The sequence below is a fragment of the Peromyscus maniculatus genome, chromosome 4 (genome assembly GCF_049852395.1).
Source record: "Peromyscus maniculatus bairdii isolate BWxNUB_F1_BW_parent chromosome 4, HU_Pman_BW_mat_3.1, whole genome shotgun sequence".
Lineage (NCBI taxonomy): Eukaryota > Metazoa > Chordata > Mammalia > Rodentia > Cricetidae > Peromyscus > Peromyscus maniculatus.
The window spans coordinates 130508474-130532267 of record NC_134855.1 but is presented as its reverse complement, the minus strand read 5'-3'; the positions used below and the strand labels follow the sequence as shown (position 1 = coordinate 130532267).

Sequence of the window (23794 nt, the reverse complement as noted above, 5' to 3'; positions counted from 1 at the left end):
GGGGGGACTGAGAACAAGAACACAGTCAGATGAATCAATGAAGAGGAAAGAGAGGGAGGTTCTGACACCAACATGGATGATGAGCCAACTGGGGGAAAGGAAGATGCCCAATGGTGGGAGGTGGTCACTTACTTACATTTGATTGGTGCCTCAAAGGACTTGGCCACAGTCACCATCACGTTGGTGCCGAATACCTGGAAGGAGAAGACAGGAGTCTAAAGGGAGGTGGGTGGGCACGAAAGGCTGTCCCTAGGCTTCTAGATGTGGTGTTGAGGTGCATGAGAGTCCAACAGGGAACCGGAAGAGCCCAGAGCACACCTGACATTCATGTGGTTCTGGGCAAAAGAAAATCTGAAGGAGTCGGAGAAAGACCCTCAAATGGCCCAAGCCGGGCAGCCTGCTTGTTCAGGCTCCTCTCCCTCTTACGAGACAAAGACCCTAGGCAGCTCCCAGACCCCTTAGCCGTGCCTCAGAAAGGGAATACTCAGCCAGAACACAGCTAACCTCTGTCCTCCTTGCTGGGTCATTCCCCAGCATCCACCACTCCTATTCAAACGGCCCCGCATCTCAACTCATTTGCTCTAGAGACACAGGATTTAGTGGTACCCCTGTCAAGACCACAGAGGGTGTATGAGGGCACTGGGTACACTGGCTCTTGGTAGGAGATGCCACCCTTTTCCTCCAGATTTACAAAGGGACCAGAAATAGACCTGCTCTGGGGTACAAATTTTATCAGACTGCCACTTGGACTGAGATGGCAAAGATGCAGGGAAGCCGGGAGGCGGAGAAGGGCCCTCAGAGCTGGACAGCACATCCCTGCCTGACTCACCCAGAAGATGTCATAGATGAAGAGTCCGCCAAGCAGGATGCAGCCAGTGCTCACGTTGTTCAGGTGCAGAAGCTCTACCCCATTAAGGGAGAAGGCCAGGCCAAAGAGGTTGTTGGCAATCCAGTGCTGGGGAAAGGTTGGAGTGAGACTAGCTCCCTGTGCTCCATCCTGCCCTGTCTCCCCAGCCGCCCACCTGCTCAGGCTCTGACCACTTACCTTCCTCAGCAGGTACCAGACACCAACGACGCTGCTTAGGCCCAGGCACACCAGGTCCTTAGTGTCAAACTCATAGTTGATGATCTCTGGGCAGAGAGGCCAGGTAAGTCCACTTCCCCAGGTGAGGCTATCCCGCCTCCCCCCCCAAACCTGTCAGCCCCTGGTTGAAGGCGGGCATAACTGCTGGCACGGTCGGACAGGCTCATGGACTTGGCCTTGGCTGCCTCAGACTGGCAAAAGTATTAGGCTGGGGAAAGCTCACTGGGGCCATGTCCAACCCCTCTTAATTTTCTAGAAGAGGGAAACATAGGCCCATATAAAACACAGGGTATTGGGGATATAAGCTCTGCCACCTAAAGCTGGGTGATCCTGGAGGAGGCTGTGGCCTCTTAAGAGTTTGTTTCCTCATCAGTAAAACACCTTTGTCAGGGGGGCTGTCGTGAGAAGCAAGGCTACTCTTACAATGCCCTCAGCACAGTGCCCGGAAGGGAACACATTGGGTTCCCAATTAATGTTACTCCTACCAAGTTTGGAATTTTAGGAAATCAAAGGGATTACTGGTAACCCTGTCCAAGCAGAGGAAGAAAGAAAGAGAGATGTAGAAAGTAGTCAAGAGGGAATCTTGAAGGCTGCTCTTGTCGGGAGCACCTTGGTAGAGACCCTGATGTCAGACCTACTCTGGATGCTACCAGATTTCCTAATAACTGAGTGTGGCCACTTCTATGATTCCAAAGTGCAGCAAACTGTTACTTGTCTCCCAATTCCTGCTCTTTCTTGTGGTTACAACACCCCGTTTTCATTTTTTTAAAGGTATCTGTTGAATTTATTCATCACAACCACAGAGGCATTTTCTTCATGATGTCACATACAGACACACACACAGATACAACACAATATTTATATTTAGTTCAAGTGCATTGCGTCTAAGGCTCACTTATATGTCTTCATGTGCCACAGCCCGTCATTTAGATAATGGATGTTCTCTATGCCGATGCCCTTGTTGACTTTCTCAATGTCTGCTGCAGCCATTTTCATGACTCCGACACACAGGGCGTGCTCCTTCCCTTCTGCCATGACCGCCACGATGGTATCTACTGCAGCAGCATAGAGCTTTGCTCCAGGAGATGTTAAACCCGGACACATGATATTTGCACCACTGAGCACAAATTTGATGGCTCCTTTGTCGACCTGCTGGTGTGGTAGGATAAATGGGTATTTGTGAAGTAACCTTAGCGTTGGATAAAAGGGTCCTTTTCTCTGCCTGAAAAACAGTAATTCTCCATTAACTGTAAGGATTTCCATGTGTTCATGGCATCGCACTATTTTGACGGGATCTTTCTTAGGCATGATTTGATTAAGCCACGGCTCGATACCTGGGAACTGCTCAGTCAGTTGGCTCTTAATACCCTTAATAACGGAAGTTTTCAGCTGGATGCAGTTGGACACACAGTCCTTCTCGTCAAATTTCTTGAACATGATCTTGGTGTGAAGAGGCGCCGACAGGGTAGAGCTGAAGCGAAGTGTGGATCGCCGAAGGTCCGCGCTGCGGTCTACAGGAAGGATAACACCGGCATCCGAGCCGGCCGTTGTCGCTAACCGGAAGATGGTTCGACCGACTGCACTTTACGGCTACGTAAGATCCGATTACTTCCGTCTCACTGACCCTCACGTTTGCTCTGACCCCGACGTGGTCACCCCACAGCTCTTCCCCCCGACTTCCGGCCCTTTTCCGGACTTCCGATTGCAGAAAGGGCGGGGCTCGGACCGGATAATGCGTCAGAGTGTCCACGTCTACGGATAGACGGCCACTTCGGGTTCCGACTGGACCTGCACGGAGTCGCGCCGCCTCTTCCGGGCACACTGCCCAACTCCCTTGGAGATAACCAGCCAATCGGGATGCGCCCGTCCTCCCTACGGCTGCGCAGTAGATGCTCCAGTCTTCCCTACGGCTGCGCAGTGGATGCTCCCGTCCTCCCTACGGCTGCGCAGTAGATGCTCCCGTCTTCCCAACGGCTGCGCAGTAGATGCTCCCGTCTTCCCTACGGCTGCGCAGTGGATGCTCCCGTCTTCCCTACGGCTGCGCAGTGGATGCTCCCGTCTTCCCAACGGCTGCGCAGTAGATGCTCCCGTCTTTCCCTACGGCTGCGCAGTGGATGCTCCCGTCTTCCCTACGGCTGCGCAGTGGATGCTCCCGTCTTCCCTACGGCTGCGCAGTGGATGCTCCCGTCTTTCCTACGGCTGCGCAGTGGATGCTCCCGTCTTTCCCTACGGCTGCGCAGTGGATGTGCCTGTCTTCCCTACGGCTGCGCAGTGGGTGCGCCCGTCTTCCCTACGGCTGCGCAGTGGATGCTCCCGTCTTCCCAACGGCTGCGCAGTGGATGCTCCTGTCTTCTGCGGCTGCGCAGTGGATGCTCCCGTCTTCCCTACGGCTGCGCAGTGGATGCTCCCGTCTTCCCTACGGCTGCGCAGTGGATGCTCCTGTCTTCTGCGGCTGCGCAGTGGTCGCACTCCCAGACCCCGAGGGGCCCCAGAGTATTATGGAGCTTGGCATAGATGGGGATTTGGAACCCTGAAGGTTCTATGGTCGTTAAAAAAAAACAGGCTTAGCCTTTAAAAAAATCAATCCGGTAATCGTTTATTTGGCACAGATGTACTTGATGCAGAGACGAACCATCGCATCACCGTTTGGGGGGAAAAGGCAGAATGTGCTTGGCAACCAGCAAAGAATGGAATACATTCCACAGGCTTCTCAAGTGTGAGAATTATCTTCCATTTGGTTCAAACCATCATTTCTCTTGTCACCATGTTTGAATCCATATGACAACGAACACATCTTCATTGTTTTATTTTCCAAAGCTTAGGCGAAACAATCACTGAGCAGACTTGCTAAGAGCTAGCTGTCTGGCATAGCTTTTACGGAGTGTACAGATGAGCCAGGCACTGTGCTGAATGCTTTCCACTTATTTACTTCCTAATGAAGGGACTAGATTCTCATTTTTATTTTACAGATAGGGGAAACAAACTTCCAGTAAAAACACCTAGTGCTCAGAAATAATGGATTCACCCAGATGCCCAAGTCTGAGTAGGTGGCAAAGCTGGGACATGAACCAGGGCCGTAAGATCAGAGTTTCTCCTTTTCGTTACGTGTTTCTTTGGAGAACCCAGTATTACAGAAACAAAGGGGGGAGAGGGAAGTGGGTACCACTGACCTTCCTTGTTTTCCCCAGAGCCCTGTGTGAAGAGCAGCTGATACTGGCGGTTTGGGAAGTTGGCTGGAAAAAACTTATTCATGAAGGGGCTGGAAAGAAAGACAAAGGAGGTCGGCAAACAGAGCCCCCACAGGCAATCATAGCTCTTAACAGTCCCCACTAACTTCCACTATGGCTGTTACCCCCAGGCACCTTTTCTAAGTGCCCTGGGAGGTACATGTTATTTTTGCCACTCTACAGATTTGGAGTCTACTAGAGGATGACTTGACCAGGGTCACACAGGGAGCCAGGATCTGCGCTGAGGTTCAAACTGCAGTTTCTGAACTCTTAAGTGATTTGTTTCCCTTATTGGCAAAGTGGACACAGGCAGACTTGGTATGAAAATTTTGGGGGAAGAGTCAAGATTTCCAAGTCTGGCCCATCAGCTTCTTGTCAGGAAATGTACTCCCAAACTCTTACCAAGTCCCATGCTACAGAACTGGGCTTTTACAAAAGTTGTTGAAATCTACCAGCCAGATGAACCACAGCCTCCAGGGCAGGAACATCCTCTTTTTCAAGCCCACTATGAGGTCTCTGTTGCTTAGGACCAGCATAGCTTTAAAAACATTGTTATCCAGCATGCTCCTGGCCAGGCAAGGTACACAGACATGTTCTTTCCCAGACTATGTTAGAGCAAGATTAGCAAACCAAGGTCTCTTGGTTATGAGTGTGAAAGTACTATAGAGTGGTTACTAGTCCCCACAGTCTTGTGGGGGCCACATTTCTGGCAGCCTCCTTGGGCTTTGGTCTCCTTACCTGTGTGTGAGGATAAGCATATGGCCTATCTCAAAGAGGTGTGTGAAGATAAAATAAGGCAGGAAAGATGCTCAGCTCAGTGCTGGCCTGTATTAAAGATGTTTAAGAACTGTGAACAAAGGTCATAGAAGATATCCCAGAATGGTTTCCTAACTACCAAGAAGTAAAGCAAGGTAGGCCTGGAAACATTTAGGTCACAATGGATAAGGCAGTGATGCGAGATGTCTGTTTTGAAATTCTGGTGGCTTGGAGAATATGAATTTAAGAACTATCTCTGGGCCTCAGTTTCCCCACTTGTCAAACAACTGATCCCTTGTATCCTCAGGCTGTGTGATGTAACTGATGGTGAATGGCATGGCTGGAATCTGGATTGGGCATTCATGGAAGAGCTCTGAAGAGATGGAAGGCAGAAGCAGCCAAGATGGCCGAGGCTGGAAGCTCAGTTTGCTGAATCTCTTTTGGGAGGGTGAGGCCATAGTGCCAAGTACAGAGAGAGGCAGAGAGCAGCTCAAGCTGAAGCATTCACCCAGCCTAGCCTCTTAGCAGCTGGACGTTCTGCATCTTAATCAGCATAACAGACTTGAGATACGCTTCCTAGGTTCAAGTCTTATGTCTGCCACTTCTTAGAGGTGTGATCTTGGGGAAGTTACTTAGCTGCTCCTTGCAACTCTTTCTGTATCTGGACATTACAATACCTTTCTCAGAGAATCACTGTTTGTTCAAAGATAGGGTCTCACTCTACAGCTCAAGTTGGCCTTAAACTTGCAATCATCCTCCTGTTTCTGCCTCCCGAGTGCTGGAATTATAGGGATAACACACCAAGTCTGAGGCTCTCACAGGATTAAGAGGATTAAGCTAATGCTTGGTGTCTGACAAGTTCAACTGCAGCTTCCACTTCAAGTGTTAAATATCTGGACTGATTTCTGCATCTGATCCACACCACTGAGCTACAGATCCAGCCCTTATTTTAAGATAGTCTCACTAAGTTACCCAGGTTGGCCTCCAATTTTTGACCCTCTAAACAGCTGGGATCACAGGCAAGCACTGAGAAAAAGGGCCTGCTGCCTAACACACACAAAGGATGACCTCTGTGATGCAACTGGTCAGTCTGAACTCGAGGGCGGGGCCCTGTTGTCCCATCATTTTCCATGCATGATGGACACAGTGGTGGATGTTTGCCAGCCAACTCGGAATGCACTTTTACTGTGGGCAGGAGCTCAGCCACAGGGGATAAAACAGGCTAAGGCTGCCTGGGCAGAATGTGGAATCTGGCTGGGTTGGAGTCTTGGTGACTGTATTAGGTGAAGGCGGGCTGTGACCCCTGCCTGCCCGCAGTACTACGAGCTGTGGTCTGTTCTGAGCAGTTTGAGGTAGGCAGTGGATAGCAGCAGAGGTGGAGGGTTCAGAGAACTGCAGCCAAGGCCAGCATGGCCTGGGATATGGCTAGTACAGCCTTTAGCAGGCATTTTAGAGATCTGTGAAGAGGAGACTGTTCTCTCCACGTTCTCCCTTCCCCTCAACTTCTGCCAAAGCAATCAAGAATTCTAGCCCTGGAGTCAGACAGACCTGGGATCAAACCCTCTGCTTTTATCAGCCATGAATCCTGGTGGACTTCCTTATCTCATACCTTCAGGCCTTATTGTACAGATCCAGAGGAAGGTCTGCCTCGTGGATATAAACAGCCTGTGGAAACTCTTAACACTGTAGCATTCTTAACCGAAAGACTTGAGAAAATACAACTCCAGTGAGTGTCAGTTTAATATTTGGATCAACACTAAAAAACCCCGTGACTAAATTAATCCCCTCCTTGTAATAAAATTGCTTTTGTTGTGTTTTGCTCTTTCTCATGACAACTTTATAGCTTCATTCATTGGCAGTTTTTGTAGCCCAGGCTGGTCTTGAACTCATGACCCAACTGCCTCATCCTGCCAGGTTCCTGGGACCTTTACATGGGTGCCAGAGCAGATTACTGTTGCTCTGAATTTTATGTGAAAATGATTGTGGGGAATGTGGCTTAGTGCTAGACCACTTGACTAGCATATGGGAGTCCCTGGGTTCAATTCCTAACACCAGAAGAAAGAGAAAAAAGCAAAACTAGGGGTGGGCTATGGCTGGGTAGAAGAGACTGCCTAGGGAAGTACAAGGCTCCAAGTCCAACACCCAACATGAAAAAAACAAAAACCAGTCTCTAGCTGACAAATTTTACCATGCACCATTTATTTGTTATTTTGAGACACTATTTCATATAACTCAAACTGGTCTTGAAGTAGCTGTATAGCTAAGGATGACCTTGAACTCCTGTCCTCCTGCCTCTACCTCCCAAGTGCTGGGATTAGAGGCGTGAGCCACCAAACTAGCCTGTGTGTCCTTTTTTTTTTGGAGACAGTCTCTCAGTGTAGCCCTGGCTAATGTGTAACTATGTAGATCAGACTGACCTCGAACTCGGGGATTTGCCTGCCTCTGCTTCCTGAGTGCTGGGATTAAAGGCGTGGGGTACCACCTGGCTTCCCATGAGGTTAACGGCTGACTTTTGCTTATTTTGGTGCCAGGTTCAAACCCTGGGCCTTACCCTTACTAGGCAAGTGCTCTACCACTAAGCTATACGCCCAGGCAATTGCGTGTTTTTTTTTTTTTTTTTCTGTTGATAAAATCTATCACTAAAATGTACGACTTGGTTAGAGGTTAGAGAGACAACTGGTTAATCTGAGACATTGGGACCACAACAGTTTGTGGGTAGTTAGATGCCGGGCTGCTGGGACGCTGTGAAATAATCAGCGCCCAAGCATATGGCCTAAATATTGCTTTCAAAGTAGATGTTCTGTGTGGTGAAGCTAGGCTGTGGAAGAACTGGGGATCTCAAACCTCTTGGAGACACTGGGGTGGAACTGACTAGACTTGGAGGAGTCATCAGCATGGAAAAGGAGACCCAGAATTTAAAAATGATGGCTCCTGTCCTTGCCTTAGGTCCTCATGAGTGCTGGACCTGCTATTATTCTTACTAGGTCCAAGTTATTCAGGTTCTCTGAGCTGGGCCATGGTATTTTCAACTCAGCTAGAATAAGATTTTGCAGGTAAAGACAGTGCTGGGTTTCGTATAAAGCCTATAGCCAAAGTCCCAGGTCTGTAACACCGGGCCAGCCCTAAGCCCACTGTGTGCCTGGAGACGGCAGCCCATCTGATGCTTCCTGTCCCTGTTAGAGGTTCTGTACTGTCTATAGGGAAAGCTGATACTTCGAGGGGTTGAGGCTGCCTTCTGAGACCACACTCTGACTGCCACCTTCCCGCCAGTGTGTGGAGAGGAATAAGCCTCACTGTCCTTGGCATTCACGACCTCTGGGGCAGATTCTACTGTCTACCTCTGAATGCTCTGGAAGGCACCTCTCTCCTTACACCTCTCCCAGGATACCTATCTTCCAAACCTGAGTGCAAGCTGAGTTCCTTTCTCTGGGCAATTCTTCCTGGCCATTCCTCAGTCTATCTGTAGACTACTGCAAAGAGGCAGGCAGAAGCGTGCTGGGCTAGTTTTGCTGTCCATACTAGAGGGTAAGATGGTGAATGTGAAATGATGCCAAGAGATAAGTGTGCAGGCTAGCCCTGCAGAGTGAAGGTGGCCACTAGCCCCTTGTTCCTATGACACTGTCCTAAATCCTTTATGCCTGATGTCCTGATGCGAGTGACCGGCTCTGAGCAGAATGGCCTGTGTCCAGACCTGGGCTTTGATCCCGGTTTGGCTGTTTGCTGTGTGATCCTATCGAACGTCTTACTCTAACTTCAGCTTCTCTGACTGTAACCTGGGGTCAACAGCAAGAGCTGGCTAGCCAAGGTGTCTAGCAAGTTGACACAGGCGATCATAGCCGTCCTAACGAAGGTGACAGTTGTACCTACTGACTACGACCCATTTTCTACATGAAGGGCATTCCTTTTTTTTTTTTTAATACACCCTTGAGGACACTGAAGCCAGAGGTTAACTTGTAGTGTAGAGGCTGGACTTAAGGCCAGGCAGTCAAATTCAGAGTCTGCATCCCACCCTCTACTGTTAGGAGTGTGTCCCATGAAGAGCTGAGCCTAGTGCTTGGCAAGTGGCGCTAGGGTGATCCATCTCAGCACCGTGATGACCCTTTGACACTCTGACTGGGCTCTCCCTCTCCAAGATGCCTGGAGCTTGCCTCAGCCTCCTGAGTGCCGAGAGCCCCCAGAACTGGCTAGCCCTGTAAGTCCCTGTAAGGACACTGTGGCCCAGAAAGATCCCAGTTCCCATCCCAGGTCATGTACAATATGACACAGGGGAAGAATCCCTTGGATTTAAACCTGGCTTGGACTGACACAAAAGATCATGTTCCTATCCAAGACCCTGCACTGGTTCCTGAGAAAGTGGCTTCAAATGTTGTCGGGAGATGCCTTCTGACCTGATGGTGTGGGACAGGGCCAGGATCCCCAGCACGAAGAAATACATGGACAGCAAGAGGTTGATGTACTCCTGGGAGAATATCTGAGGAAGAAATACAAAAAGAAACAAGTCAGGGTTGTCAGAAGCCAGGACCCATCTCCTGGAGGTTGGTCTCATTCTACCCCTCTGGAGTCAGGGCCAGTCAGCAAGAATCTCTTTTGACTCCAGGCTTCCATTCTCACAGCTAGGGGGAAGGGCAGTACCTCAGGTCCCACCCAGATGGACTCTACCCACAACGGAGTCTAGATGTTTACATATGTGATTCCGTCATTTGGAGAAGGGCAATTACTATGTGTGCCCAGGGTCTTACACGAAGTCCTGAGGGCACAGGGGAGGGGTCTGCAATCAAACCCAAGGGCAGTTTCAGAAGCAAGAATTTGTTTCTTTCTCCCTGCTCAAAAATCCAGGAGCCCCTTCAGAGTGGCCCCCAAGCCCCAAAGCATGCTAGTTACAAGATCTCTGGGTACCCTGACCCACTCTTCGACTCAACCCTTGCCTCTTCATGCCTGTGACGGCAGCTCAGAGTCGGGACACCAGGCCCTGCCGGCTACTTCCCCATCTTATCCCCGTCAGCTGAAAGATTCTGTCGCAATGCTACAAAGCCAATCGTCCATCGTCTTTCCAGAACTTGGGAAGGCTGTGCTCAATCTGTAACCTGCCGCAGCCTCTGCTCCACCAGTCACTGTGCTGACTCTTAACTGGGAGGCAGCACGTGCTTTTTGGGGGCACAGGGACCACGCCGCTTGAGTACGACTCTACAGTTATCTGTTTAAACGCCAGGCCGATCGCGTCGGTCCCCCACTTCAAGCCTTGCCGCTGTTTCACTGTTTGCTGCAGCTGTTCCCCAGTGGGAAAGCCTTGTAGGCCTTCCTGATGGACTGTAGATCACTCTGCCCCGTTCACACACCGCGTGTCACACTCTGCAGCCTCCCTCCCCTTCCCAGGCAGCCTGGGTGTGTGTTCTTGGGTTGCTGAGATGTCTTTTCCCCTTACCTAGGTTACTCCAACTCCTCTTTCATCAGCTCTCAGCCCTGAGCAGCTTTATTCAGGGACCTGTCTGACCTCTGCCTGGCAATTTGGCTGCATTTCCTGACTGCCTGCTATGTGCAGGGCATGGAGCCAAATACTAGCCATGCAACGAGGAATAAGGCAACTTCAGAGTTCATATGCTGCTAAGAGAGAAAGAATCTCAGAGGATGCTGGGAGCCAGGGGAGTGCCATGACAGATTTGAGATTCACCAGGCATGACTGGAGGGCTGCAGGCAGGGCTGTGGCATGATTTGAGGGCCCGAGATGATCCTACTGCTGCTGTGCGTATAGAGCAAGAAGAGGCGGCAGAGTGCCCAGGGAGAGAGGGTCCTACACAAGCCAGCCGAGTCCAGTCTGTCCTGGACCGGCAGGATGTGCAGAGGAGCTGGGTGTGAGTGGGTGTGTGTGACATGGGCTCCAGCAGGAGGAGCTGACAATGGCCTGAGTCGGTGCCTTTTGTCAGACACAACTCCATACTCGATGCACGAGGCCTAAATTCAGAAAGACTGAACAGCCAGCAAACCAGTGTCAGGTAATGGGAACTCACTTCCCATTTACAACGCAGCTGGTGGCCAAGAAAGATGGGAAGTTCCTCAGAAAGGTGCACGAGAAGAAAGGACTTCTACTCATGGGTCCTCCAGGGAGGGGGCAAGGGAGGCCCACGGGCAAGGGTCTGTGCTGGGATCAGTGGAATACACAATCAAAGACTTTAGGTGATTTCATGTGCACACCTGGATGCTGCTAAGTCACAGCTATGAGAGCACAGGAGGAACTCACAGCAGCGAGTGCGGCTGTTACAGCTCTGGAGGGAAAGGTATCTGATTCGCCAGGAAGTCAGGCTAAACCTGGAGCTGCCATAGGACAGAGCTCTGGTTTCGGGACCAGGGTGGGTTTCTTTGGTTGGCCCTTTTTCCCTACAGGGAGCAGCCTTACTGCTTGGTGGCACCTGGTCCCCTGGTCTGCCTAGAGCCTGTCTATGAGGAACATAGGTGGCTAGAAAGGAGGAAAGGGCTAAGTGCCACCGAGGTGGGCCTTCTCTAGTTACACAAATCACACTGCCGTCAGGCTAGAGCTCTTGCAGAGATTGGTGGCCACACTGTCCCACAGCTGTGCCAGGTCCACTGCCCAGAGAGAACAGACTGAGCAGTGCAAAACTTTAGACAGAATTCACACCCTTTGTTGTTTTGGGGGGCAACTGGCCTAAAGAAATTATAAACATTAGGGCTGGAGAGATGGCTCAGAGGTTAAGAGCATTGGCTGTTCTTCCAGAGGTCCTGAGTTCAATTCCCAGCAACCACATGATGGCTCACAGGCATCCATAAAGAGATCTGGTGCCCTCTTCTGGCCTGCAGGTGTATATGCAGACAGAACGCTGTATACATAATAAATAAATCTAAAAAAAAATTAAAGAATTAAACTAAACATTAAAAATGTGAGAGGACAGTTTGGAGGCAAGGGGCTGGGTGTGAATTCACACACTCAGCATAAGAGACTCAGACAGCAGCAGCAGCAGCCGGATCAGAGGCCGTGCAGGGCAGCAGTGAGGCAGGAGACTGGATGACAGCACAGGACTGCGGGGTGCCAAGGGAGTCCCGTGCACATCGCTGCCTGCGACAGTTCAACTCTCAGACACACCGGAGGAACCTTGGAGCTAGTCCTCTGGTGGAGAGGGTAACGGAGGGGAGCATGGAGGTGGGCACTGGGGGCAAAGGAGAATCAAGAAGACAGGGCTCTGAGCAGAGCGTGCTCCAAACCAGTACCCCTGACAGATCAGCTTCCATGTGAGGTCCAGGAAAAAGGAAAAGAAATTAAAATTGGAGCTTTTACTTGACTCTTGATGCTACCTGGGGTGAGGGTCCAGCTCAATGGTACAAAAATGTGCTTGCACGCCTAAGGCCTTGGGTCTGGTTCTCAGCAACCCCACTTCCGCCATCACTACGACTTCCGCTACGGAATTCGGCACTGTGTGTCCAACTGTAAATGGAGACCCTGTTTTCCTGCACAGACTTGTGTACCAAAGTAGTTTGTGCTACGCTGTGGAACGAACAAATTCATAGCAGCACTGCTATGATACCCCAGTACTGGGCATACCTAAAACACCCTCAGGGTGTGTGAAACCATCAGGAAGACATGACTGTGTTGATACAGGCAACTCCCACACTCTTCTACCCCCCAAACATTTAACACAAATCTAGGTCCATCATTACAGATTCTCAAGAAACTACAGGAGCAGGTCTAACTTGTTTGTACCTTTCCTTAGATTGAAGTATGCATGTACATGTACACACGCATGCACATTTCGTTACTGCGTTAATAATGGAATCCAGGGCCTTGTACATGCTAGGCAAGCATTCAATGACCTAGCTACACTCCCAGCCTTGAAAAAATATTCATCATTTAAATGTACTTTGCAATTGCAAATTAAAGCTATTCTTGACTAAGTTTCAACAAATAGGAAAGGAAGTAAGTACTTGTGATACATTAGTTAAAAAATACCAAGAGTTTATTTGAATGCTTTCCTTCTGATGTCGAGGCATGCTTACCAAAAGCCTGAAGGGAGCCCCATGAATGGGGACACCGATTGCTCATTGTGAGATCTACTGCTCTCCTCCCAACAGACTCTTGTGTGTAATGTTAACCATCTGGTACATGTTACTGCCACACCCAGAAAGCAGTACACACAGAAGAACACGTACACGGGCAACAGGTTTAAGGAGCATTTAGCTACATGCGAAAATGCTCATGACATTTTCAGTGGGAAATGGAAGCTACAGAGAGGCTACACCGTGGGGCCGCAGCTATGGAGAGAGCATGCCCAGGGTGGCCATGGAAGACACAGCTCCGAATGGGAACTGGAGTGTCTGTGAAGCTGAGTTTTGGATGGCTGCCACCTTCTCCCTTTTTACTTTTTCTGTTTTCCAAGTTTTCAACATTGAGCCCGCTCAACTTCTATTGGGAAAATCAACCTCAATAAATCAATAAAGGTGACTGGCATGGTAGAGGTACGTCTGCAACAGAAACTACATTCCAGACCAGCACAAGCAACCCAAGGAAGCAGAACTGGTAGCAGCGGAACACAAAGCTACACGGAGAAAAAGGGCTGACTGGTGGGAACGGGGAATAAATACCAACAGGCTCTGGCTGGGGACTTAGGGCTGAATTACTGTTCTTCCTGCTGTTTTCTATAAATGGCCATTCATAAAATCAAGTTATCCAGGCAGCCAAGGACTTACTTTGAAGAAGAGGTAGAGCCCCAAGAGAGTGCAGCTGGCGATGATGGGGAAGCGGGCGGCATCTCGGCTGGTGATGGTTTCCGGCATGTCCGACGAGCTCTACAAAGAGAAGGCATGTGAGGCTGAGCCACCCTGGCGACAGGCCGCCGGAACACCAGGCTTCAACAGTCATCTCCTGCCCCCGCCATGCTGGCCCACTTGGCATCTCATTCCTTGTCTCAAGGCTTTTGCTAATGTTATTCCCTCTACCACAGAGGTTTATAATGACAGATGTTATAATTAGCAAAAATATGGTAAGGAGCTGACAAAGGATAAATATTTACACAAAAACGAACTGAATATAAAACAAAAGCATTTCAGTATTGTAAATATGGGAAGAAACTGAAAATGGGGTGATAATGTAGCATAAGGACTAAATTAGTTTTTTAGAATTTGAGTCGAAGTCTTCAATGAAACTTCGTTAGCGTTAGTACAATCCTGGTTTAAATTTGTACTAAAAAACTTTCAACATGGAAGTGGTGGTGCACCTTTAATCCTAGCACTCAGGAAGCAGAGGCAGGGGATTTTCTGTGAATTCAAGGCCAGTCTGGTCCACATAGTCAGAACCATGGTCTCAAAAACCAAATCAAACCAAATCCCCAAATCCTCATTGTCTTTAGGAACCCAGCTAGCATCCCTGCTGGGAAACCCTTCTGACTTCTCCCAGAGATAGGTCTACTCCTCAGCCCTGTTTTCTTTAGAGATGGATGCCCACGGACCCTGCCACTCAACCTACTTCCGCCTCCTGAGAGGCTGGGATTGCAGGTGTGCACGGCTTGGCTCCCCCATTTTATATCACAGCTACCCAAAGTCCTAGCAATGCCAGACTAGACTCCTACTCATGCCAAAGGAAAAATCTCTCCAGGGCAGCACTGTCTCATCACAGCACCCGGAACTTCACTATCACGACATCCATCTTGTGAAGAGGCGTCTACATCCCTGGGAGACAGGACCTCAAGCGGCTGTGGAGGCACACCAATAATTTGGCTCATCAAAATCATCAGGAAAAGGCATGCTAAGAGGGCAGCTCTCTGGAGAGGAAGATTCTGAATCTGAGAAGTTCTTGTGCCTTAAAGTACAAGACCGTAGAAGGGCAAGGAGACAGGAGGTAGGCAGCAAGCCTGTGAAACCATCACCAGGTACGGGAGGCGTCTAGTATGTGTGCCCCATCCACTTAAATGTATAGAAACCTGGGCAGCCTTTTGGATGGGATGCATGAAGTTTACACATGCCCAATGACACACAGAGCACACACCTATGGTGTGTACGTGTACCCCTTTTATACAGACAGGGCCTCTCACTTGAACCCATAGTACTTCAATTTGGATAGTCTGTCTAATCGCTTGTTTGAGGGCTCCTGTCCCTGTCTTCTAAGTGCCGGGATTACAGGTGAACTGCCACACCCACCCAGCATTTATCCCAGTGGTGGGATCTGAACTCTCGTCCTTGATCTTGCTGAACAAGTGCTCTGCCCACTGAGTCACATTCTCAGCTCCAAGTCTCATTCTTTGTCAAGTTCTTTGTGTGGTACTGGGGTTTAAGTCCAGAGCCCCACACAGTTAGGCCAGCACTCTGCTTCCAAGATTCCCAGCCTGTCATTCTACAAGCTCAAATGAAAGAACATCAGGATTCCATTTCTCATCTACCGGAATGGCAAGAATCCATGCCTGTAAGACACCGAGCTGATGAGCCACGGGACAAGTGAAGGCCAACAGGTCTTCCTGTAGAAATAATTGTGATATACGTCAAAACCTTACTGCACATATTCTTTGGCCAAATAACCCCAAGTCTGAGGATCTTCCCTACAGACAGTCATTGTTAAGTCTGTTCACCCTCTGTCAAACAGGGTGACAATCTGTAGCTTCACTTACCTCAAAATGGGGGAGGAGTGCAGTTAAGAGGCTGGAGACTAGGATACATCAGGGGCATTTAAAAAAAGGCCACTGTGATCTTGTAGGTGAATGCAAAGGTCCTTAACAGCTCCCCTCAAGGCAGGGCTGAGGGGCTGCTGCCCCAGACGGCATGGCAGGCCACTCACCCCTCCACCAATCTCTCCAGTTTGCCAGGAAGGGGGAGAAATGTGGGCAACTCTGACAGGGAGGCCCAGTTTCCTTCCTTCTCTCCTCGGCCAGCCCCTGGCTTCTGCTTTTGGCAGCAGAGCAGGGACACTTGGCCAGTGTCACCCCGCCTCTGTGCAGCTCCACATGTTGAATGCATTTCCTGTGCAGCGGCAGTGTGGGTACAGCATTAACCAGACGGCTCCAACCTCAGTGGGTCCCCAGTGGGCTACAATCTGACAGCTTAAACAGACTGTTACAACGACAGTCATGTGAGGCAGCATGGACGTGCATGCTGAGACCGGACATGCATGCCCAATGGTTAGAGCGTGTGCTGGGGCCAGGCCCAGCAGCCTCCCAGCTGCATTTGGGATAGTGATTTATTTTCCCATCTCAGAGCCTTCATTTCCCTGACTGCAAAACTGGGACTCCAGTCTCTGCAACGAAGTACTTAGCATAGAGCCTGGAGTCAGTACTGGTCTCGGTGCTATTTCTACCACTATTGCGGGAATCACGGGTAAGCCGACACTATTTCTGAAGGGAAGTAAGTGTCACAGGTGGCTAGAGCAGATGCAACTTAAAGCCTTGAAAGCCAGACCCAGGGTCTGGAATGCAGCAGAGGCCCGATAAAGGGCAACTGTGTGGAGGCGTCTGCTCTGTGTACACAGTGGAGCGGTTCTCAGGCAGCCTGCACAGGGAGGGAGGCTTGGGACTCGAAAGCACATTCAGGACTTTGTGGCTTCCCATCAAACCAGTGCTGTGGCTCATTTCCACAAATTCCTTTCAGTTCAGCCCAATCCCAGGGCAGGAAGAGGCTTCACGTTATTCGATGACAAACCAAGGTTGGACAGATGCTTCCAACAGAGGAATCTGGTCTCCTCTGTGGGTGACGGTTATAAATATCTCCCGCTGCAGTGTTGAGTCAGAGTGGGAACCTTGCGATCTGACTGGTAATAACAGAAGGCGAATATTTACGGAGCCCTCTCGATGTGCCAGGCGGGGCCCCAGGAGCCGTGTGCACAGCCCCTGCTCCCAGCAGGCACTTTTGACGTATGAGGAAACGAGCCTTAGAGGAGGATCTTGCTCGGTGTAACACAGATGGTGAGTGGGATCGAACCCGGGCAGCCTGGCTCCGTGTTACTACTAGCTGTCTTCCACCTCCCCTCCCTGGAGAATCCTGTTGGAACTGATGATGCTGGAGCCTGGTGGCCTTCCCAAGACACAAATCCTGAAGATGAGGAACAGTTCAAACCACCCCACCCCCAACACAAGACAGGGCTTCTCTGTGTAGCTCTGGCTGTCCTGGAACTCACTCTGTAGACCAGGCTGGCCTCCAACTCAAGATCTACCTGCCTCTTGCCTCCTGAGTGCTGAGATTAAAGGCGTGTGGTACCACCGCCAGGCTGAATAGTTCATCTTTGTAGTTATAAAAATTACTACAACTTCATTAGGATTTACTGCCAATTTGGTTTGGGTTTTTAAGCCAAACATGAAGAGAATTAGAGAATCGGAAGAAAGTTTCACAAATGGCTGAAATAAATTTAGCTTTCAGTATCCTGGGTATTCAGATATCAGGGTGGAAGCCAAAGCAGCAGAGGGAGCCAGATGCCCAGCTTCAAGCCACTGGCACAGCCAGAGCCCTGGAAGGACTGCTTCCTGACCACACCCCAGAGATAGCCTGGGATTCCTGGGACACGTATTGTTGTCTCCCCAGACTAAGGCCCTGGGGTCTCCTGTACTCACCCCCTTTGCCACCGTTCTGCCTCCTGGCCATGTCCTGAACTTATCTTCTCCTCATCTTTGCCCCACCATCCCCCGGCCAAGGGGGCCTCCCCGAACTGTACCAGCCCCTGTGTCTCTCCTTCTACCTGACAGAGCGCTCTCTCTAAAGCCTACACCTGCCCGGAGTTTCGTCAAGACCCCCGGAGTAGACTATGTGGCCCTCTAACAGCAAAGACCCAACCCATGCCAGAGGACTTGCCACAACCTCTACAGCAGACCCTTTTGTAAAACCTAAGGATGGAGATTCAGGCAGTCTTTGACTCAGTAAGCCAATTTCAAGAAACTTGCCCTACAAACAAATTATGAAACAATAAATGTGTAAGGATACTGATTTCATCATGGTTTGTAGTGGTTAAGGACTACAGCCAATTGTGGAGGCCTCTAGATTAGCGGCTCTCCAATTTTGAGGGTGCACTAGAATCACCAGGAGGACGTGCAAAACACTCTTCTGGGCCCACCTGGAATTTCGACTGTGAATCTGCATTTGCTGAGAGTTCAAGTTCTGCCCTTTCAGAACTGGTGCCCTGAACAAACTGTAGTTCCAGCACCTCGGGAGCTGAGGCAGAAGAGTGCTCGGTTAGAGGCCATGCTGAGCTACCTAGTGACTACCAAGGCCAGCCAGAGCAACTGGCTGCATTCAGCCTCATAAAAACAAAAACAAAACCCACCCTCCTCCCCATTCTCCCGAAAAGGACCCTTCCAGACACACCAGCGCACTGGGGTGTCCAAAGGAACATTTCTATGGATGGGTAAACGAGACCCAGGCAACAGGAGCTGCTGCTGGCAGAGGCAGCTGGGGTGGGAGGCTTTCACGGTGTACCTGTGGGCCTTTTGCATTGTGTACCAGGGACCTATTTCACTACAAAAAGGCTGAGGCAGCTGGAAAGCAGAAAATGACTAATTCACACTGCTAAATAAAAACAAGCTGCCGAGCAGCATGTACTGAACAATTGCTTCCATAACAGACCTACCTGTGCGTACATACAAAAGCAAGCATATATGGGTATGCACACAGAAAATGTTCTAGAAGGCAAGCTGGGGATATAGGTTGGTGGTAGAGAATGTACTTAGCATGTGTGAGGCCCTGGGTTAGATTAGGAGTGCCACATCCAAGCGGTTCTGAAGCAGCTTTTCTTATGCTCTACAGCTGCTTGAATTTTACACATCTGAAGTGTTACATTACCTTCAGGATTCTTTTCCTCAGAAAGGGTGTATGTTCCCCAAGCATCCTGGCCCGGCACTCAAGTCCCTCTCCTGGGCTCCTGTTATACTTCTCACTGCTCCCCGGTCTTAGCCTGCTGAATTCTCACTCGTGTGTGCAAAGATACCTGTTGCCTCTTCCAGGAGACCTTGGCTGATCATCCATTCCGTGTCTTAGCCCAGCACTCCTGGCACCCAGCCCAGGACTTGACAACAGATGCCCAGCGCTGTTGGCTAAGAGGTCCCTCTGTGCTCTAGGTGAAAGTTCAAAGAACCTACCCAGCAGTCAGCTCCTGCTTGGCTGGAATTCACTCCCTCTGGGGACACAGGTCTCTGACACCCCTGCTGTGACTCTTCCCAAACATCCCTGCCCATCTCACCTTCTTTTGCTTAGGGTTTTACGATCTGCTCTGCCTCTTGTGGACACTGTGGCCCCAGGGGAACTGTCCTCGAATGCTCTCTCCCTCTCAGCAGGCCCTGGTATCAAATATCAGCTGGCAGTGCCAAGCTCCTGCCTGGGTCCTCACTCCAATTCTTCCCTCCTGTCAGATGAGCAAGGTAGACAAAGGAGTCATTTGGCTCATCCTATCGCAGGTCAAAACACTCCTTGTGTGTCTTCAGGGGCACCTGTCTCAAGGATGGCACCCCCATCTTCTAGAACTGGACCCACCCGGTTCATTCTTGAATGGCAGAGCAGAAAGATCTTCATTCTTTGGCCCTCAGGTCTTTTTTCAAACGGACCTGATAAACTAACTGGCTTTGCCTGCTGCTCAGCACTGTGAGCGTCAAGGCAGGTAAAGGTTCCATAAGCTCAGAGCATCCTGGTTACTGAGACCAGGAAGCCTCTAAAGAACAGGCGAACCCTGTAGTGGTTTTCATCTTCTAAGAAGGCCTCTCTGTGGACAATGCTCAGAACAGATAGAAAGTATGGCCCCCTTTCTTCTATCCACACCCTCTGCTTCGCTACGCCGAAGTGCCTTCCTGCTTTGTTACCGTTCTTGCTTTCCCCAGCTTAGAATGCCCTCTCCTGGCTGGAACTGTACATCTCACCCAGTCAGGACGCCTGCCTGCTCCGCCTCTCTCTAGCCCACCCCAGCCCTCGCTACATTTCAATCCCAGACCTCGTTATGCCTCGCCTATCTTCCTAGACTCCCTGGAAACAAAGCTCTGACCTACCCATCTCCCATCTATGCGGCATTCCCCGGTAACAGCTTAAATTTGAGAAACACTGGCGCCTGGAAGGTATTTTCTGCAAAGAGTGGTTCATGTGCAGAAGGCGACAAGGAAAACCACTCAGTCTAGCGGCTGCTCAGCCTCGCGCCATGCTGCCCAATCCCCCCCCCCACCCCAACACACACACACCACCACGCCATGTTGTCCTCCATCTTTTGTCCTATTCTGTGTTCCAGAACTTGCCTTGGCACCAGGTATCTGCCTGACCAGACTGGGAGAGGCTAAGGACACCTGAAATCTGCTTAGAAGAGGCAGAGGAACAAAGAAAATGGGTCAGTCTGAGTGCTCTCTCTGCATCTGCCCAGAAAGAGCCAGCAGTAGGTTTCCTGAACTTGGGCAGAAAGGCGGTGTTTTCAGAATCTGAACTGAAGCAGTTTCAAAAGTGCCAGCTGCCCTGTGGGCCTGCCCTCTCTGAGTAGGGCAGCTTCCTCTCCAGGCCACCTTCAGGTTCCATGGGGGGGAGGGGGGAGGAACAGTGAGGAACTGTACACTCTGAGGCTGTTGAAGACGGGATGCCAGGAAGGGAGAAACTGTTGGTTTCAATGGGCTGTAGAGGCTTAATAGAGGGCAGGGAGATTTGGGAGGGAGGGAGGTGGAAGGTTCTGGAGTCCCCCTGGACATCAAATGAGACAAACGTCATGGAAGGCCAAAGGCAGGGTCTGCCCCAGTCTCAAACAGTTCAACAGTGGCTATTATTCAGAAGGCAGACTCAATTTGCAAAGGGATTTGGTTTTAATGGGACCTGGGGAGAAAGGCTACCCTGCAATCAGCATCTGGGCTTTAGTTTGGATAGATCCAAGGCTGGGTGCTAAGTAGGGAGAAGAAATCAAAGAAGAAATCTAAACCTGGGGAGAACCAAGGTGCCACATTCCAAAGAGCTGGATGGCCGGCACTGGTTCCAAACAGTGAACAAAAGACGAGCAGCTGGGCTGGCGCTCTAATCCCCACCCCCACCCCACACCCCTTTTTTCCCCTGGCAACTGGGTCTCCCTCTATAGCCAAGCTATCCTAGAATTTTTGATTCTCCTGCCTCAGCTCCCTGAGTGCTAGGCTTACAAATGTGTGCCATCACGCCAGGCTTCTATTTTATTTATTTATTTTTTTTTTAACATTTACTTAGTGCGAGTGTGACGAGGTCAGAAAATAACATGCAGGAGACGGTTTTCTCCCTCCACCATTTTCGTGTCTGGGATTGACCTCAAGTCATCAGGCTTGGCGGCAAGCGCTTTTAACCGCTGCGCCACCTCCCCGCCCCTGGGTTTTGTTTTTAAGGCAGGGAGAAGGGTCTGATCAAGGGGTTCCAGTCGGGCACACACGCCGCAGTGATTCCCGAGCGACAGAAATCAGGGTCTAGGGATGGATATGGATGCTACAATCAACTGTGGGTGTGGCCAGGCATGGCTCCTAGCAGAAGGATGACAAAAGATGGTGCCTTTCAGAGCCATACCTGTAAGGAACACACTAGGGCTGACCCAAGCCACGGATGGGGTGATCGATCGAGGTGAGGAGCAAACACCTGGCTGCTGGTTAGCCATAGCATCAGGTGGGGCTGGTCTGGCTGGGCCCGGCAGGCTCAGCGAAGTCAATGCCTGCCTTTGTGTCTGAGGTCGGGCCGACAGCGTTCGCAGCTGTAGCATGAAGCACAGGGTCTGGGGGAGGGGATATGGCGGGGTCTGTCGGCGAAGCCGCTGTCTGAGGACAATGCTAATCCCCGCTTTGGGGAGTGGCCAGATTCGGGGACACCAAAGGCCAGCCACAGATGTGGACTCAGGCGGAGGGAATGGTGATCGATGCCCGCCCGGGTGGGTGGGTGCGTGACGCGGGAGAAAGGGGCCAGCTATCGGGTCTGCAGGGACAGGTTCGTGGGGGCTGTGGCCGGGATGGGGGTGGAAGGCGCCCACTCTCGCCCTGACCCTACCTTGCCGCGGGCGCAGCGCACTGAGCGCAGGGCGCCGAAGAAGATGGGCAGCAGCGCCATGAGCAGGAGGCTGCCGTAGGCCAGCGCGATGCCCTCGGGCGTGGAGGGCGGCCGCGTCGAGACGTTGGTAGGGCTGCTGGCCTCGGCGCTGCCGTTGTGCGGGTCGCTGAGGGCCGAATCCATGGCGAGGCTGCGCTCGGGCTCCGACTCCAGCTCCGGCCGCCGCAGCACGAACGCAGATGGAAGGCGAGGTACTGCGGGGAAAAGCCACGTTCCCCTAAAGAAACAGGAAGTGACGTGCCTCCTCGCCTTTCCGCGCCCCGCAGTGAACGCGCGCGCGTTCACGCTACCCCCTCCTCCTCCCCGCCGCCCTATCGCCCTCTAGTGGCGGTGAAGGGAGGGGAGGCTTGTTGCTAAGCAACTTGGGGGCCGACCCACAAAAGCGCTCTGGACCATTATGGCTGTCATCCATCCTGAGACTTGAGGACCCATTCCTTAGTCCCAGGTATTTCTTCAGTACCAGGCTGTCCTGCTCGCCACAAATCCTCAGCCTTCAGCCAAGAAGGATGCACACATTCATTCGATACTCAACTGTCCATGTGTGCCTTAAATATTTATTGGGATGTCCCACTTATCTTCTAGTCACTGTCGTAGGGTCTGAGGACACTGAAGAGAACAAGCAAAAATTTGTCCTTGCACTCATGAAGCTCGCATCTTAGTGCATAGGAGCTGGGAGGGGAAGACAGAAAGAGAGTAAAATGAACAAAATAAATTATGAAATCTAAAATGTATCTTTTAGAATAGCTTTAAAATGTAAAGATGTCAGCATATAGGTATGAGTTCTAAATCACGTTAATGTGGATAAATTAGAGGAAAATAAAGCAAAATAGGGAAGGCGTATAAAAGGTTTGCAAATGTACTAATTGCTTATTATGTGCCAGGCAATAACAACCCTACCACTCCGTAACCTCATACAGTTTATAAACACTGTGGCTCTCCTCATAATTGGAAGATGTGTTTGTTCAGTTGGCTTGTTGACTTGGCACTTAACTGAAAAAGCCAATTAGACTAAAATGTAGTATTTTCAAAAGCAACTGGTTATAGACCTGGAGAGTTTATAAAATTATGGTTACACACTTTAATACTCAGTTCAATTAATATGTTGCTTATTTTATCCATTTCTAGGGTTCTTGTTCTTGCTAAAATCATATCATCACATCATGTTCTAATTACTCATCTCCTATCTCTGAGGCTTACTTACATCTTTATACTGATGCCATTTTTATGGACATTTGCTGACCAGAATGGTGCCATGTTGTCATTCCTTGTCTGCTTTAAAAAGCAGTTAGTTTATGCACGTTAAATAACTCAATCTTGGAAGCCAGGCATGGTGGTACACGACTTTAATCCCAGCACTCAGAGACAGAGGCAGGTATATCTGTGAAATTAAGGTCAGCCAAGGCTACATAGTGAGACCTTATCTTAAGCAAACAAACAAACAAAGCCAAAACAACAACAACCCTCCCCCTCTTTAAAAATTCAGATGTCATGAGTGTAAGTAATGAATATCATGAGTGATGAGTGTAATTTAAAAAATAAATAAATAAATAAATAAATAAATAAATAAATAAATAAATAAATAAATAAATAAATAAATAAATAAATAAATATTCAGTCTTGTGGCTGGCCTGATGGCCTGGAGGTAAGAGCAGTTAGTTCTTAGAGGGCAGGAACTGGTTCTCAGCACCCACACAGTGTCTTCTTACATATACAAGCCCACTTCCAGGGGCTCCAATGACCACTTCTA

At 50.1% G+C, this 23794-nt stretch overlaps 2 protein-coding genes across 3 annotated transcripts in view; both read right to left on the bottom strand.

Annotated features, from left to right (window-relative positions):
• Hm13 (histocompatibility minor 13) overlaps nt 1–22338 on the bottom strand; it is a 38050-nt gene extending 15712 nt beyond the window's left edge. Inside the window, exons 1-7 of one of the 2 annotated variants that reach the window (XM_006985491.4) lie at nt 21988–22338; nt 13759–13857; nt 9456–9538; nt 4255–4343; nt 1046–1131; nt 830–955; nt 137–194 (exon numbers count right to left, since the gene is read on the bottom strand). In XM_006985491.4, the coding sequence (XP_006985553.1) occupies nt 137–194; nt 830–955; nt 1046–1131; nt 4255–4343; nt 9456–9538; nt 13759–13857; nt 21988–22170 (724 nt within the window). In that variant the 5' untranslated portion in view covers nt 22171–22338. The remainder of the gene's footprint in view (nt 1–136; nt 195–829; nt 956–1045; nt 1132–4254; nt 4344–9455; nt 9539–13758; nt 13858–21987) is intronic. The other variant, XM_006985490.4, reaches the window with a different exon arrangement.
• Mcts2 (MCTS family member 2) lies at nt 1930–2521 on the bottom strand. The gene has a single exon (XM_006985489.4). The coding sequence runs from the start codon at nt 2519–2521 to the stop codon at nt 1976–1978; it is 546 nt and encodes a 181-aa protein (XP_006985551.1). The 3' UTR covers nt 1930–1975.
• Nucleotides 22339–23794: the final 1456 nt, after the last annotated feature.